General features: G+C 42.0%; 1 protein-coding gene across 8 annotated transcripts in view; it reads left to right on the top strand.

Annotated features, from left to right (window-relative positions):
* The window catches only part of MYO1D (myosin ID), a 163,621-nt gene that overhangs the window by 88,640 nt on the left and 57,240 nt on the right, over nucleotides 1-17,741 (top strand). For 7 of the 8 annotated variants that reach the window (XM_080370027.1, XM_080370028.1, XM_080370029.1 and 4 more), the window contains exons 19-21: nucleotides 297-401; nucleotides 9,687-9,800; nucleotides 14,889-15,043. In XM_080370027.1, coding sequence (XP_080226153.1) covers nucleotides 297-401; nucleotides 9,687-9,800; nucleotides 14,889-15,043 — 374 coding nt within the window. Of the gene's footprint in view, nucleotides 1-296; nucleotides 402-1,662; nucleotides 1,770-9,686; nucleotides 9,801-14,888; nucleotides 15,044-17,741 lie in introns of those variants that run through there. The other variant, XR_013924599.1, reaches the window with a different exon arrangement.

Here is a 17,741-nt window from a genome sequence, read left to right as displayed (position 1 = left end):
GTTAAGAAATAGCATAAAATGAAAAGGAACAAAGAAATTCTTTCTAGGCAAGTTGCATTGCTTCCTTTTACTGCGTCCTTCCTGTAAGCATTTTGTTTTGTTAAGGGTTTGGGTTGGTTTTTTTTCAGAAAGCACATAAAACTCCAGATGCTCTGCTGCTCTTTGACGAGGCAGAGACTGGAGGAAGCCTTCAGATGAGCTGGTGCAGCTGCAGTCCTCTCTGGACAGCCGTGACGTAATGCAATTACATTCTTCAGTAAGCAAGAAGAGTTATGTGCCTGTCTTTGCTCTTTCAGAAACCAGATAACCCTCAAACCACAGGCTCTTTCATCCCTGTTGCCAATGAGCTGAAACGGAAAGACAAGTACATGAACGTTCTCTTCTCCTGTCACGTCCGCAAGGTAACTGGCATGTGTGTGGTCTGCAGACACATGGGCTGGGTGGGGAAACTTCTTGCGGTCAAGGTGAAATCTTGGGAAGCCAGGGTCGAGGAGGTAATCCTGGAGATTCTTTCGGAGGTGGCAGGTCAAAGCAGTCCCGTTCCAAGGAACGGTATCAGTGATTTTTTGGTGGATACATACCTCTGAACGTATCGTATCGAAGGGTGTTTGGTTTGATGGCTTCTGCGGCCTCTTCATGTCAGAGACATGAGTAAATTCACTTCATTCTGCGTAACTGGTTTGGGTCTGACTTTTTTTCATAGCAGAATGGATTTTTTGTAAGTTGGTTGGAAGGTTAAAAAAACTAATTAGAAGAACTTGCTTGTGTAAATGTTTATGGTAGTTCATAATGATCTAAATAATGCTGGATTTAAATGTCTCAGGAAAGTATACTTTGAATTTTACAAAACCAATTTCAGTGGCAGGCCAGGGCTGCTGACGTTCAAGTGTTTTTAAGAAGCAGTATATTCTTTTTATTTCTAAAAATGTTCAGGCGGTCCCCACTTGCCAAAAGTGGAGCAATGTGCATGATTATTGTTTATGCTTCTGCAATTATTGCATTTAACAGTAGCAACAGAATTAATTTTGCAGCATAAAATCTCCCTTTACAACAACTTATTTGCTAGTGGTAGTGAGGTTTATTTTTTCAACAATGATTTGTGTATATAAAATCTGAAAACTCTTGTTGCTTTCCAAACAAAAATATTTCAGTGGAGTATTCTGTTGCTTTTAATGTGTTCTCTTTTAGAGTGTGGTTCGCTAGTTAAATGAGCAGTTTGAGTGAATACTGGTTTATATTGTTGGGATTAAAGGAGAATAGGCCGAGTCCGAATCCAAACCTCCTCTTTACACTCTTGCAGTAGTTTGGCTGGAACCTCTGTTAGGGAAAAGGCAGATGCAGCAGCATTTCCACCTGGCTTTTTTCACTTTAGGCTGAAAACAAAATAATTCCTCTTCTAATTCATTTAATGAACTAGTTCCAAATTGTTGCCATTTCTAGCTAAACTGGAATAACTGTAAAAATACAATATTCAGTTCTTTACGGTGTGATTATAGGAACTGTTGTTTTGAATGGGAATGGAATGACAGTAAGGGGAGTTACTCTGTGTGTGTGTGTGTGTAAAATATATGCATACCTGGTGTGGGAGTTTAATTTTGCTTGCTGTTACGCAACTTTTAAGCTTTTAAGTCCTTACGTTTCTCTTGCTTGCTCCCGATTCAGCTCTGAAGGACGATCTCCCATGCAAGCATAGGGGAAAGCAGATTTTGAAGCACAGCTCCATACCTTATCCTGTTCAGTAATTGCAAGCACAGAGCTCCTGCCTTTAGGCAAGTGTCTGCACAGTTCTTTTTTGTTTATGGTGTATGAAGAAACCCTTGAGCATACAAACAGGCCTTGTTTCTCTACATCCTGTTACTGTGTTTACTTGCTGGAAAAATCCATTTTCTTCTGGGGTTTGTTGCATTGGTGTCCCAGCACTATAATAATAAAAGCAGTCTGGAGATGGAATAGATGTTACCTATCATAAAGCAGATTTCTTCCTGAGCCTGAAAGGTTACTTGCAGTGTCTTCAGAGGTGAAGAAACCTTTAGCTTACCATAGCTGCTTAAAAAAAGTAGCTCAGCTGGAATTGGGAAATACTGCGGAGACTGCGAGGTTATAGTCTTGCAGTCTTGTGGGTTTTTAAATTATCTTGTAACTTTTTAAAAATATTTTTGGAAGTTAAATTATTGTTTGCTTTCTTGTATCTGAGAGGTCAGGCTTAATCCTCCACTTGCCTGCCTGGTTAGGGTTACCTTTGTGTGGCTTTTGAAATCCTCAATAAAGGAAGCACAGACGTGAGCACAGCAGTGCAATCTGTGGGCACAGTGACAGCGGAGCTAAGGTGAGATGGGCAGACCTGCAGCCGCCACATGTGCACCAAGCTGTGGTGAGGGGTCAGCTGGCACAGGGGAGCCCAACTGTGCCTGAGTTTTTGAAGTCATTAATACTTTTTCTGGGCTTTGTTCTTAAGGATCTGTGTTTTCTGGACAGAATATAACTAAACACAGTGAAAAAGCATCCCCCTTAGAAAAACGGTGGCCTTAAAAAAGCAAACAGAAGCACCTCTCCTCCAACAAATGGATAAAATAATTTCAGCATTGCTGTTGAGGACAAGGCTGCAACTTTGTAGGATCTTTAATGATGTGTGTAAGCCTGGTGATTTCAGTGCATCTCCGTGTTTAAACTCAAAAGCAGATGACCCCTTTCAAATCCATGCTTGGATGTACTATCTTTTTGAGTGAACCATTTGTCTTCCTTCTTGTATGGACAAGAAATGCCCAGGCAAGCCTGAAGTGAACAAAGGAGAGAAGACAAACAGTCTTGAACTTTGAAAGCTAACAAGACCAAGATTTGATATTTTAAGGCTTAGCATTTTGCTTTCCAGCCAATGCACTTCTTCAGGTAATCTGTTATGCCTTAAATTTGAACGTCAGATTTGCAGACTAAGCAATGGTGAAAATTGTTGTAGAACCTGTAAGCGACGCTGTGCTTTGACTGCAAGAGTACAGTCTCTACCCTGAAAACAGCACCAGCCTTCTTTTACTCTTCACATGAAACAATTTATATCCTAAGCTGTCTTTTTAAAACAAAGGTGTTTCTCTTGTCAAAAATAAAAGCTGCAGCATTCCTGCTTCTTGCCCTAAAAGTAACAGCAGTCTGAGGGTCAGCCTTCAGTGCTGTGGGGTAGGGAGAATTTCTTCTGATTGCTACTTTCTTCCCTTTACTTTCTTAAAGTAAATGAATAAATGAAATCATAAAATTTCTTCCTTTTAGCCTTAACCTTCTTTAACTTCCCCATGTCATACCAAATGTGATCTGCACGTGTGGCGCTTGGTCTTGGCATGTGCAGACTGTCTTGGTGGTCAGAGCTTTTGAAAGGGAGCGACTTTCACTGCAGGGAGTTTTGTCAGATTTCTTATGCTAAACCTGGTTTGTTGTGGATTTGCAAATCGGCTGTTTGTTTCTCAGCTGAAATTTCGTTCACATGAAGCTTTAGCAGGGGACTGAAGAGCGAGCTATAGAAAGGAAAATGTAATTAGTTATCAGATGAGTTCATTGCTTCCATTAAGCAATACTCTTTAACAAAGCATCAGTGCACAGAGTAAGGTTCCTCAAGTTCATTCAGGGTATATTTTCATGATTCAGCTTATTTGAGGATTCTTGAGCAAAAAATGTGCTGTTACTGCTGGTCCCTTAGGCAGGCAGGCAGGTGTTACTGGTAATGAGAGTTCAGGTGAATGTTTTATTTCTGGAGCAGCGTCAGACTTCCTTTGCAGCTTTAAATGAGGTACTGAATCATCACACTGCATGTGAAGTAGTTCTTTACTGTCAACAGTAATGTTAGTTGTCTGCTCTTCAAAATTTTCTGGTAATTGCAGTCTAATACACCTCTTTGAAAAGACATTAAAAGGATAAGTACTGGGCGATTTGAATAGACACATGTTAAGCCTGGATTTCATGTATTTAAACACTTTCATGTATAGAATATATGACCTGTAAGATATTTGTTTACCATTAAATTCTTTGAGGCAGTTTTTTGATTTTTTTTTTTAGTTGATGATTGGCATTGTTCTAGTGAAGTCAAGGAAGTAATACCAACTCTCACCAGCCAGAGAACTGCTCTTCAAGTATTGATAACTGCTGGTAAAGTTTTCTTTAGCTTGAGTGTATGGGGTCTTCATTTCAACAGCTTGAGATGAATAATAATAGATGAATCTGTTTGGACCGAAGCTTATATAGCTGTTTTTATAGAAGGTCTGTGAAGAGACTTTGAAGTCTCGCTGATGGGAAGTACATGCGTTTGCTTTCTTGCAGTAGGTATAGGTAGAAGCAGGTCATTTCTGCCTATGGAAAAATACATCTTTTCTGAGCATCGTGGTGCTCTTCATTTTTTCAAAGGAAATTTTCAAGTTTTTTGCCTTGGGAAACCAAATGCATATTTCATGCATAGCACCAGATTTGTTGTATCACCTAGGAAACAACAGTTTCTTCTTCTTCTTCTTCTTCTTCTTTTTTTTTTTTTTTTTTAAAAAAAGTCTTTTCTTCTCACTTTCTCCCTGGTCACTTGAGGCACCAAGCTGCCTTGAGAGGACCATCTCTTCCAAAGCCCAGTGCCCTGCGGTGTCTAGAGGCCCCTGGCAGAGACTTGAAAAGCTCATTTGGAGCTTTTTCTGCTGCAGGCTAGACCTTCATTTTTCCCCATAAGCTAGTCAAGAAGCTAAATTAAGACTGATTCACATTTGGATCAACAAAGATATAAATAAAAAATGTCCAGAAGGTGCAGAGAACACAATGCTAGGAAGGGCTGTTCTCCAGGAGGGTATAATGTATCTGAGAACATAAGGCCTGTCTCCACTCCTACAAAATCAAAAGAATAGTGGCATTTGCAATGGTGCTGGCATTTGTCTGAATCTCTTCTGTGCATGCTTCTTAATGTGACAGTTTACTTCTAAAAACACAGCATGTATTATTTACATAAATATGCCATAGGTGCATGAGGCACCTGAAGCAAAGTGGTTGCTTGGAAAGAGCCAAAAAGGACATGAATCATAGAGCAGTGAGAATTTGTTTCTCGGCTGAGAAGAGCTGCTGGACTTCCCCTTTGGTACATCTCTTTAGCTGTTTGGCTGAATTTATTGTTCACTGTGAACACCAAAAACAGTGGGTGACCACAGGAAAGAAGTGGAATTTAAAACATGCTTGTAGAACTACTACAATATTACATTGCTTTGTGAAAGCTGGGCATGCGTCCTGTCTCTGCTTTCTGGGTGGCAGCTGCAGGACCTTCTCGGTGGGGTGCCTCTGGCTGCACAGCCCAGTGAGGTCTGCTCTGTTTGTCACCGTGGGCTCCGTGCTGGAGGTGGGCAACAGGCAGGGCATTGAGGTGGGAGCAACAAGTGGAGTTGTGGAAGTGAACAGGTGGTGTTGTCAGACTCCTTAAAAAAAGTTTCAAATAAATAAAAAAAGACACATTTGGTGACCGTGGCCCCACATTTTCAGATCTGAGGTCTGTGCGGGGTGGATCACAGCCTAAGAGACTGGAGAATCATTTGCTTAAACTCCCAAGACATGGAGCATGGTGCACTGCAAGCTGCACAGCCGGATTATCATCTGAGGAGCCTGTGCTACTCTGCTCAAACAGCTCAACTTGTAGCACCAGACACTCCTAACCTACTTTCTCTGGGCCATTCAGTGTTTCATAGCCTTTATTATTTTTTTTTTCTCCCATTCATCTGCTTCCTAAAATAATCCTAATTATTCAGCATCTTTTTATGTGAGATTTGCCAGGCCCTCGGTCTTGTTCTTTAGCTTCTCTGAACAATTACTCTCCTTCACTTTCACCATCCCAGTGCTTCACCCACACCACTCCAGGTGAGACCAATGCATGCAGGACATTATTCTCTGTGCTAGTCTTCACCACATGCTAACGCCTTGCTTGTTTTCAGCTGCCTCACATGTTTGTGCCAAGATCTATCCAGAGCTGTCTAAAATCATCTTCAGTTACTTTTCCAAGCTGGTGCTGTTAATTTAAAGCTGTCATATGGCTCTCCAGTTGCATGTTTTGCCTTTATCTGCTCTGAACTTTGTCACTCTGCTGCCTATTGACGGAATACGTAAGTTCTTCAGTTGTCTCTTTCTCTTTTCTCTTTTCACCTAGGAAAATTCTCTTTATATTCATCTGCCTCATCACGTCTCACCCTTGTCTGCCCTTCTCAGTTGATTAATACATATCTGTGACTGTGATACACCGATGACTCCAGTTTTGCCTTAGTGAAAAATGATTTCTACTTTCTCACTTGCTTTTGACAAAAGTCTGCATCTTGCCTTGTGACTGACTATTTAGTACCTGCTCTCTTGGGGCGTCTGAAAGTCTAGATAGATGGCATCAAACGTTCTCCTTGGTGTAGTATTTCCTGGACAAATTAATTGTAATGTTGGCGAGATGCGTGTTCCTCTGCGAAAACCCCATGTGCTGGAGCCTAATGTTACCAGCAGCCTGGAAGAATGAATATTTGTGATGAGTTGCTGGTGGGATGGAGGGAATTGAAATGGTCTGTGTTTAGGAAGGAGATATGAACAAAGGCATGATCCCAGGGTACAAAACACTTCTCTGGAGAGATTATAGTTTTGTTTCCTGCTGTAACATGATCCTCCCACTTCTGTTTTGGTAAGCAATCATAAGAATTCCATAAGGTGTGGAATAGTGTTTTTTTAACTTCAGTCTTCTTGGATCTTCCCTGGACCAGATGCCATTGTGAAGGTACAACATGTAGTATATTGTATCCTCTGAATGAGTACATTTATTAAACAGTTGCATATTTTTACAGTAGCTTTCCAGAGGTTCTTATGTGACATTTGACAGCAGGTTTGGTGATTTAATTTGTCGGGTACTGGGGGGATGCTGTTGCTGGAGACAGGATTGGTGGCCAAAAAAACCCATGAGTTCAGAACATCAGAATACCTAGAACTGAGAGAAATTATATATGACCACTATACATGGCTTGCTGCTGGGTCACGTCATTACTTTGAATCATCAGCTGGTGCTTAACTAATCTGTTCTTCCATTGCTCTTACTACATAGAGACTGGATGTATGAATTGCAACAAAATACTGGGCTGTGGGGCTGTGCACTTGGCTGTTTTCAGCAGTACTTACTGGGGGGTTTCACATATTGCTGTCTTCCAGCAGTTAATTTTTACCTTGTAAAAAAATTCTGATTTTTATTAGAACTGTTATATATAATTGTTTTTTTTAAAAAAAAAAGAAAAGTTGTTTTAGGGTTGATACACACAAAAATCATAACTACAATACAAGATGGAGCTTATTTTCCCCATACACTGAGTGCCTGGTTATGCAAGGAGTGTCCCAGGTGGGTAGTATTTGAAGTTCAAATAACAAGTGAACGACCTTCCTGAGTATGCCTGAGATTATTCCGTGTGGGTGGGAGGAGACAGATGTATAGATATCTATACACAGATAATCTCTGCTGGTGTTGAGTGCCAGTGAGATTACAGGTGATGATATAGTGGTTTGCCTCAGCAGGCAACTAATGGTTCTTCACTGAATTATAGTGTGTATCTATAATTGGTCTTAGATTTACAGCTGTAGAGCCCAGTGGCAGACAAAATTAAGATATTAAGATATTAATTTTTCCCAATGGCAATGCTAAGCTGTGTTTGCTGAACTACTAGAAACTGTCAGAATATTTTGAGTACTGTAAAGTCTGTTTTCCTGGCAGCGTAGGGGCTGCTGAGATCACAGAATGTTTAAGGTGGGAAGGGAGCTCTGGAGATCTGAGGGCCAACCCCCTGCTCTGAGCAGGGCCAACTTCAGAGGTAGATGAGGCTGCTCAGGCTCTCAGTCAGCTTGAGTTTGGAAAATCACTGAGGATGAAGGTTACAGAGTCTCGCTGAGCCCTGTCCCAGGGCTGCTACCCTCCTGGGGGGATTTTTTCCCACTTGTGTCCAGTTGGACTTTCTGCTGCTGCATCTTCTACCCATTGCCTTTTGCTGTACTTCTCCGAGAAGTCTAGCTCCATCTCCTCTGTACCCTACCTTTGTCAGAGGGTACAGTCATTTGAAGATTAAAACGCATTTGCCTCTTTTTGGAAACCAGTTTTAAAATTGTTTTAAGTGTACTATGATTTTCTTACTACTCAGTAACTTATAGGAATGGAGTTGGGAGTCAGGAGACCGGAGTCCAGGTTCAAAATAACCTGAGAATGGTACAAGCATTTAACAAAACCCAAGTCAACTAAAAGCCTCACTCAGTGATCGGTTAACCTTAGGGGCAGCAGATGCTTCTGAGCACTTTCTTGTTTGGTCTAGGAGTTTGCCAGGTACTGTAGCTTTGCTTTACATGTTCCCAGAAGAGCCCTGGGCAGCAGAGCTGGGCATTGACCTCCTGTTTAAACAATTTCTTTTGAGGAGCTTGAGCCCACTGGTGATCCTTAGACATCCTTGCCTTGAATGCCATGTTCTTAACAGAACACAAAGTCAAGTTCAAATACGGGTTGGGCGATGCCTACCTCTGCAGAAGAATCTGCTGTCCTCGTAGTGCGGGTCTGGGACAGCTGAACTGATCTCGCAGCTCGCTGCTGCTGGACAGAGCCATCCTGCCTTCTTCCTCGGTTTACTACTACCCAGAGCCTCACCCTCTTTCCCTTGCAGTGGCTCTGATGCTCATTGTGCCCTTCCCTTGCCAAGCTCACAAACAGGGCAGATTTCTGTCTGGTTAGTGAGTCGATAGGGCTGAGGAGCACTGGAGCCAGCTCAGGGTGTTGCGTTAGGACCTCCTGGAAGGGGTGACAGGACGTCGTTCTCGATGGCAGTGAGCCTTTGGACGAGAATGGTTGTGCTCTCCCTCTGCATCTCTTGCTTAAGAAGGGAGAGGGTTGTGTTCAATTCCCCTGCAGCCTGAGGGCACTCCAGCTTGGGGCTTCTGCTTGCGAAGAAATAACCTTGCCTTCCTCCTGACAGCTGGTTGCCTTGGCTCTCCCAGGCTTCTTCTGCCCCATCCAGTCTCTTCTTCCTCCTTGCAGAATAGGAGAACTTTGGCAAGCCAGTGGAACATGCCTGTGCCCAGCTAACACATCCCCTGACGGGCAGGGGAAGGGTGCTTGTCCAGCTTTCAGCTTCTGGGGCAAGTTGCTTACCTATGTCCAAGGTGCAGATGGTTTTGAAGAGGGAAATGGGACCGCCTCAAATTTAGGATGGGCCAAAGCATCTGCTTGCAAATGCCTCAGGTCTGGACTGTTGCAGGCCCTGGTGGCAGCCTGTTTAGCTCTGTGGAGCAGGTATTCTGCATTGTGCTTTTGGGGTGACATGGATAATGTAGGAACAATGGCCGTCTGCCTGGGCTTGGTGTCTGCCAGTGGATGGGGACACAGGTTGAGTGTTGCTAGGGGAAAGCATCTGTCCTTTATTGGATTAAAGCTGTGGACTCTCCCAGGTTGCCACAGCCCTGCTGAGTAACTCTGGGAATGTTGCTTCTCCGAGACTTTGTGTTTCTCTATTTGTAAAATGGGATTACGAGGTCCACCCTCCCTTTTCAGTGTTTCAAGATCTGTGGAAAAAAACTGTTTAAGAGCTATGCGAGTTTTGCGTATTTACAATTGTGAGTTTTGCATATTTGTTGCTGCTGAGTTTTATTCTGCATGGTCTTGTGGTGCTCGGTGAAACTGAAAATTTGCTTCTTTACAGGTCAATCGCTTTAATAAGGTGGAGGACAGAGCAATCTTCATTACTGATCGACACCTTTATAAGATGGACCCTATGAAGCAGTACAAAGTGATGAAGACCATCCCCCTCTATAATGTAAGTACAAGGACTGTGGAATCTTGTCTCAGGCTCTTAGTCACGGGCAGTTCATCAACTGTTTAGCTCTATTTCCGTATCCATAAAATGGAAAAAGATCTTGGTTTACAATTTTTAATATATTTAATGTTTTTAAAACAGTTATAGTGCAATTATCTACAACACTGATGCATCATGTTAGCTTTTAATTTCACTGCATAAAATAAAAGCTAAAACCCAAACTGCTTATCACGCTCTCTTCTGCTCATTCTTCTATTTGGGTTTTTATTTGCTGTGTGCTGCAAGATCCTGGCCCCATAAGGGGGTTAGCATTTCACAGCAGCTTATGACACAATTTCTGTGTCTCTGGGGGTTTGTTTGATGCTTCATGTCGTGTTTGAATTTTTATTTTTTTTTAGTATTTGTTCATGTTTAATGTAAATCTTACCAAAGCTAGATTTGGAATTATAGTGAGGTATCTGGCCTTTGGGGTAGCAGAGTTTAGCTGCCAGTGATCCCTGGTAGGAAGGGGGCTGGGTGAAAAACCTTGTCTTAACAATTCAGCATCCTGGAGTGTGGATTCAACTGCTCATTTGTTTTCCTCAGCCTGAGGTAACACTACTACAGTTATCTTAAACCTACAGAACTTGGCTGGGTTGCTTGGAAATGTTGTACACAAATTTGTTGGGATGTTTGCATTGGAGAAATAATAGATCTGGCATCCTTGTATTGCTAGAAGAGCAGAGGTGAGATTAGAGTAACGGTAAAATCTAATCTGTGCATGTGGAGTGAATGATTAGCACAGACTGCATCCATAACGTTGGTTCTGTAGATCCTCTTCTAACCTCCTCGCTGGTCATCCACCTAGGCTGTGCACCCACCACAGTGTGTGTGGAGTAATGTGCTCATACCCTGGTGAGAGTATTTGCTGTAGCAAAGTGACGTCTCCGTGGCAGTGCCTCTTGTTTTGAAAAGACATCACTGCCAGGGAGTTAGCAGCTCCAGGTAATTTTCTTCAGTTGATGTTCTGTTCTACTGACATTCTCTCTCAATTGTGTAAAATGAAATTGTCAGCAGATTACGCTGCTAAACGGCTGACTTTTGCTTGTGCAAACCAACTTGTGCAGATACATAGAGAGTGTTTTCCCTAGATGGGTGCATTTTTGGGGAAGTGTCAAGGCAGACAAGGTGGAATTCTGTCCATCACAATTTCTCACTATTAGTTTTCTGCACTCTTATCCTATACAAAAGGGCTAGGCCGCTGCAATTCACTTACTGTATTGGTAATTATAGTTAAATCTGTATTTATCACAGCTTTATAAGAGTGTCTGCTTTACCTGTGTGTCTGATGGGTTTAAAGGTGGAGCTCGTGCATTTACATAACAGCACAAGACCAATCACAGTGGTGGTAACCTTAACATTTTCCTCTGAAAATCCTTAAAAATTAAAAGCCTTCAAAATTAAAGGGGGTGAGGAAGTCAGATAGAATTTTAGGTTGCCTATAGAATATCTGTTACTTAGAAATGTTAGTAATTATTGTTTTTTCACAAAAGCCCTGTGTCTAAGATAGAATGTCCATTCGTACAGAGTGCTGTAGCATAGCCTGCGCTGGCTGGCTGCTTTGCATTTCCTCTAGCCCCAAAGCAGTTAATGCTCTGTACATAACACATCTCTTGCTTTTATATCTACGGAAATATAAGTATTCTGAATCAGCTTTATTTGTAGATCTGCAATTATTTCCTTCAGCAATCTACCACAAGGCTTCCTGACCAAACAGTTTCCGTGGCCTGAGCAACAGCGAAGGGCTTCTGGAGTGCTTTGCAGAGGAGGATGGGTCCTAAAGGCCTTTCACTGACTCATACAGGTGTCGGAATAATTTTCCAGAGTGGGAATGTGATGAAAGCAATCCTTGGTAAATGCTGTAGTGATAAATTGCTGCTCTGTTGGCAGAAGCTTCTCCTTCAACCTGCTTCTACTGCGCTGTGGTCCTGGGGAATAGCAGCAAATCTGCACATACACACCAGGATTGCATCGTGTGGTGCTAGGGTGTGCTCATTGATCCTCTTGATTAACTGCTGATTTTCTGTGCACTGCAAGAAGAAGGGAGAGGAGGAGAGAGTTTGGAGATGTATTTGGTCCATACACAGTACATGAAATATTTCTATATTTATGTTGCCAGGATTTCTTAAATTGAACTCTGGCAAATGCTTAATGCTATAATGCAGTTGTTTTTTCCTTTTTGTAGTTATGTTTTGTATTTTGTTGCTTAATGATTTGAATATGCATTGTCTTTCACCTCTTGGGCTGCCTTGCACACTGTCTCTTGTTCTTCTGCATGCCTGATCCCTTCTTGTGTGGAAACCCTTTTACAGTGTACAGGGAGGTGGTGTAAGTAGCCGGTTAGTGATCCAGACATTCCTTCAATTTTGGAGAAAGAACAGTTTGAACTGATGTGAAGATTTTTGAGAAGCAAAGGGATAGTAATTACACCAGTTGTGATGTGTATCGGTGTATCAAATGTGTCCTACTAGAAAGATGCATGTTTGCTGGGGAAGATGGATTGCCCGTCTGATATGTAAAGGTGAACCCAGCTGAAATTCATCTGCCTGTTAGCTGTGCTGCTCGCTATCAGCATCTCGAAGCACCCTATCAACACAGCAGCATCCTTAGGGATGGTGTTTCCATGGAAATCTCATTGAAGACAGTCAGCTGATATCTGTTACGACCATAAACTTGTTTTTGGCTGAAGAAATCGCACAACAGTTCCCCTGTCTCCTTTAGCTATGTTTACATGTAAGTGGTTTAAGTAGAGCCCATAACGCGTGCCTGCTCAGTCCCAGGCTCTGCATTCTGTTACTGTGGCTTGTGTGAGGAAGCTGTATTTTTGTGCAAATAATGACAAAGCAATAACTTTCCTTTCAACCCTGACTATTTTGGTGTATTGAGATGCTGCTTTGGGGGATTTTCTGTGTGCAAGCATTCTGTCAGTTGCCTCAGAAGTACCAATATATGATTGTCTTTTTGTTCTTACCTGGAGAGAAAATAAACAGATAATGGCAGAAAGGAATTAAAAGGCGGCTGAAAGGATCTTGCAACGACCTTTCCCAGTACAGTGGTGAATACAATAAAGGATGTTACGTGGATGCTGAGAATTTTCTCCTGATCTTCAAGCAGAGCCAATAGTTAGTGCTTGTAAATACTGAGATAAGCACCTTCTCTGAAATTATTTCTTTTGTGTTATATTTATTTGTTCGGATAGTCTAATGGCTAGAGGTGAAATAGGAAAAATTTTAAGGGCTCTTGGACTTCCAACACGGTTCTGTTGAATAATTAATGTTTAAATAGGCTTTTCAAATCCAGACATTGCAACTTGTTCATCTTTCACACTCTGTGCGCATTTAAAACCTTGATGGCAGTAGTCCCTGTGGTGCTATTGTGCTCACAAGATGTTATTTAAGCATGCAAATTAACTTTAAGGGACACTGTAAACCCAGGCAGCTGTTAATGGCTGTCCGTGAAGTGTAGCTTGTTTTTGAAGTATTTCACAACCTCAAGATAATGTGAATGGTAGAGAGTAAACTCCACCTGTGTTGGCTGTACTACGCAACTGGTAGCAGGAGGTCTCTGCTCAGTGTTTAAAATACCAGCAGTTGCTGTAGTTCAGACAGACTGTTGTACTGTGATAATAAGCCAACAAAATACGAGTGATTCTAAACTTGTGTAGTGTTTCATCCAGAAAACAGGGCACACACTGTGCTGCTTCATGTTGGTTGTGGTGTGCTTTTCTGGGACAGTGCTGCTGTCTGGTATGTGTTAGACATCCAGAGCTGGAACAGGTTTCTTGGAAATAATACGTTGTGACTGCTGAACCAAACACGCGGATCCAGACTGTTTCCGAATATGATTCATGCTTCTGAAAGGAGTGAGTAGTCTCCAACTCGATTTGTGCTAATATCCTTTCCAACACAGGCAGTGGCGTTACTTAGAAGGCATTTTTTCTTTAAGAAGGGAATAATGAGATTTTCATTTCCACAAAATGGTATATCGGTGCCTCTTTTAGGAGAATGTGGCTTCTCTCTGCAAATCTCTGAATGACTCAAAGGAGTCATGTAGTCCTTTAGTGGACAGAGAAGGTCTGCTGTATTCTCTCCTTGTTCTCATCATTCTTTTGCCTTTCTCTCTTTTTTTATTTATTTTCACTGGTTTGTTAAATGTAGTTGCCTCTCAATGACTCTTTTGCTATCCTTATATTTCCTTTCGACAGCATAGATTCACTTTATGCTTTTTCTAATACTCATCTGAACAGCCTGTGTACCCAGATTGCCACTCCTAAAATTTTCCTACTTTTGCTTTGTGAGATGATGAGGACAAAGCTTTTAATGTGCCAATTCACAGTTACTTAACAGCCAAAAAACCACCCCAACCAACCCAAACCAGAATCCCCCACCTTTTTATTTGGTTGGAACAGCAAGACCTTAATCTGTGCTAAAATACTGGAATCATCACGGCTTTGTGGGGTTTGCAACTTGTATTCTTCATCAAGATGTTTAGGCTTTCAGTAAAATTCATTCTTACATTATCTGTGCGTCATTGCGTTCCCAGTGCTGCATGTGTGAATTTGAAGATGGTTGTTGCGCAGTCTCATGATTATTGTTGGTTTCCTTTGAAAGGAAAGGAAAAAAAAAAAAAAAAAAAAAAAAAAAAGAAAAGCAGGTGGCTCTGCCACTGAGCAGTGCAGTGTCATCCAGTGCAAGATTTTTGAGAAAGCAAGCGCTGACTGTTAGAAATCTACCTGGTGCACTCTTTGGCTCGTGGCACTGGATATGCAGAAGGGCACTACAGCAACATGGGGCAGTGCTGCTTCTGTCAGGAGCTGCTCAGCGTGAACCCCATCTAGACAGGAAAATTTCCTTGCCCCTTTGAGACTGTTGACTTAAAAACAACACCCTGTCATTTCAGGAGGAGTATGGAGGACCTGCACGCTGCTGTCCCCTGAGCTCTGTGGTAGAGGGAGAAGTTGTGAGCGAGCACGGCATCCTGGAAAGAACTAGCCTGGTGAGTAGCAGATTTGTCAACGTGTCTAACAATGTTCCTGCTTTCTCTTCACAGTTGATAGGATTGAGTGTCTCCAATGGAAAGGACCAGCTCGTGGTCTTCCACACAAAAGACAGCAAGGATCTCATTGTCTGTCTCTTCAGTAAAGAGCCCTCTAACGACAGCAGGATTGGGGAGCTGGTGGGAGTCCTGGCAAGTCACTTCAAGAGGTCAGTGTTGGGGATGGGTTTTGCTGAAAGCTCAGTTTAGCATGCCAGATCAGAAACTTCTCCTGATGTCGTTCTCACGTCAGTGTTGAGCTTTATCTACATTACTTCACTGTATTACTAGGATACCAGAGCAATGCTTTTTTCCTTGCATTTTTGAGACATGCTTTTTAATCACAACACTTTGCTTCCCCTTCTGCCTTCCCTGTATGTGTATGTTAGAGCTTGGGTGTTTGGGGTAAGTATCACTTAAGATGCATTTTGAGTGTATCACAATGTCTCCTGGATGCTTCTTACAGTCAAACTCTTCACACATATGATTAAGATACAGCTCTTCATTTCTCAAACTGCTCTTCCTAGCCCCAGTATCAGTAGAGATGAATTATTGCTTGAGCAGCAAAATGTCATCTCTGTTTCTTGAAAATTGTCTCGTAAATCAATGTGCAAAAGCTGTTTTATTGGTGGACTGAACACTTAAGTGGTTATCCTGCATTGAGCTTCTTGGAGCTACAGCTGAACTAGCAGTAATCACCTTTACGCTGATGAGCAAGTTCAGGGCTGTCCAGACAAGCATCACAGCAGTGGCTGTGTTGCAGGCAGTCACATAAAAGTAACTCTATAAAGAAATGGTGTGTGGAGTGAACAGGTGTCCGGAGTTGTTCCCTTGCTCCTCCAGAACAGATCCTCTTGAGGACTGATGTTGATCAGCATCACGTGCAGTGTTGGCTTTTGCCATTCACAATATTATGCTCCATTTATGACCGATAAAGAGGAGTCTTTACAGGTAAATATTCATACAGAGCTACAAGTGGCAGGACAATGAGGGTGAGTTTTAGGTTACATTAGGTCCCTGGGTGACATTTTTTTTTTTAATTCAAGAAGAACGTGCCAGTTTAGCCACTTCTCACCACTACTGTGTAAAGTTCGCTGCTGCCTGTACTGCTGGAGGCAGGTGCCACATTCATTTGAAATGAATTCTCAGCATCAGCGTAACTTCTTTTGGGAAACTGAGTGCTGGAAAGCAACAGAAAACATTCTCTGTTTTTGCTTTTACCTAAATAGAGTTTCATTTCAAAGGCAGCTACTCTTAAAGGCTTGGAAGATCATGGGTATTGCAAAGCAACACACTTCGTTTTGGGAATCCTGTGAAATACCTGGAGTTCTTTCATGTCTGGTGTGCTTTGAACACAGGTGACATCTGTCTTCAGGTAGCTGGTGCTTCTCGGTGCTTTAGCAAGTCTCTAATGTTGGAAAGAGCTGTGAAACTGTTGGTTACACTCCAGATCCTGTATGTTCAGTGTTCAGACTGCCCTGGTTTGCTGTTCCTTTTGCTCGGATGTTACTACAAAGTACCCAGCCTTTTTGTCACCTATCCAGTATAGCTCAGTGTGAGGCATGTGCTTCATGTTAAAGTGTGTTGTGTGGCCATCAGTCTAAAATTCTGCACCTTTCATAGAAGGGTATAAACTATGGACTTTCAATTCCTTACACTGATTTTAACAATGACATTTTTATCTTTAAAGTTAGCTTTTACCTGATCACTGTCTGTAGAAGGAGGGCAGTTAAATACACTTATATGTCACTTAAAACAGTATTTTGTGTGTGTGTGCTTGAAGTGACAGATCTCAGCACAGCTGGTGAAATAGGAGAGGTGGTCTAAAAGCCTGTTTTTCTCCAACATCTAATAAAAATTACTGGTTTAACAGTAATGTACAGGAACATCTCACATTTAATTTTCCTAGTATCTAAATGTCATGGTTTCCCTCTTCAAAGCAGTATCTGTAAATCAAGATAAAAGGAAATATTCTTGTTTTCAGCCACTTTCTATTTTCTAAGTGTAAAAAAATCCTGTCAGTGAATGGGATTAGCTGACCCTTTGCTTGAGAGGCACTTTGGGAATTCCTTGTTAAACAGGATTAGCTGAAAGTCACTGTGTGCCTCGTGGCAAGTGTCAGGTTTCTCTGTCCTGCATGTAAGAAGGTGGTTGCTGTGAAAAGAAAGTGGATCTAGCAGTAAAATCTTGAGCCTAAAAGTTCAATCGCCTTGTGACCCTGTAATGGGATTTCAGAGCTCCATTCCACCTGGGACGTGGGGAGCACCTTCCTTAGGTTACAGGAGAGTTTCACTTAATGTCTTCTCTGAACACACAGAGCAATTTCCAGCCATCTCAATGCCAGTCCTGAACCCCCTGTTGTGAGGTTTTAGAAAGGGTAAGGTTGCACAGCCACCCTTGGTTACGTGTAGCATAGTAGGTAGTGGTACTTGTATAATAAGATAGTGTAAAATTCCATGCCAGTCTGTGTTAGGTTGTAAGAAGGATGAGGGGTAGGCTGGTGGTGTCGTCTGTGCTGAGGATGCCTAAACCTTCTAATTCAGATGCTTTGTTTCAGGTTTTCTTATTTTTCCAAATTCTTTGAACTGGGAACTTCAATGCTGACACATCTTGCATTGGAAATTTTCAGCAAGAAATAGGTTAGACATTTTAGAGAAAGTTTCAAGGTAAATGTCTTTAGATGCTGTATTTTTGGGCAGCTGCTTTTAGGGAAGTTACACTTTTCCTGTTCTTTGGCATAAAGACTGCATGTTTGGGAACGGATTGCCTGAGTTCATATCTTTTCCCTTCACCCATGAAAATCTACCTGAAGCAGCATCTTTTTAAAATTATTCCTGGTATGATTTTTCTTACTTTCAGGATGTGGTC

Source organism: Falco punctatus (genome assembly GCF_963210335.1).
Source record: "Falco punctatus genome assembly, chromosome: 19".
Classification (NCBI taxonomy): domain Eukaryota; kingdom Metazoa; phylum Chordata; class Aves; order Falconiformes; family Falconidae; genus Falco; species Falco punctatus.
This window is presented reverse-complemented; position numbering and strand designations above follow the sequence as displayed.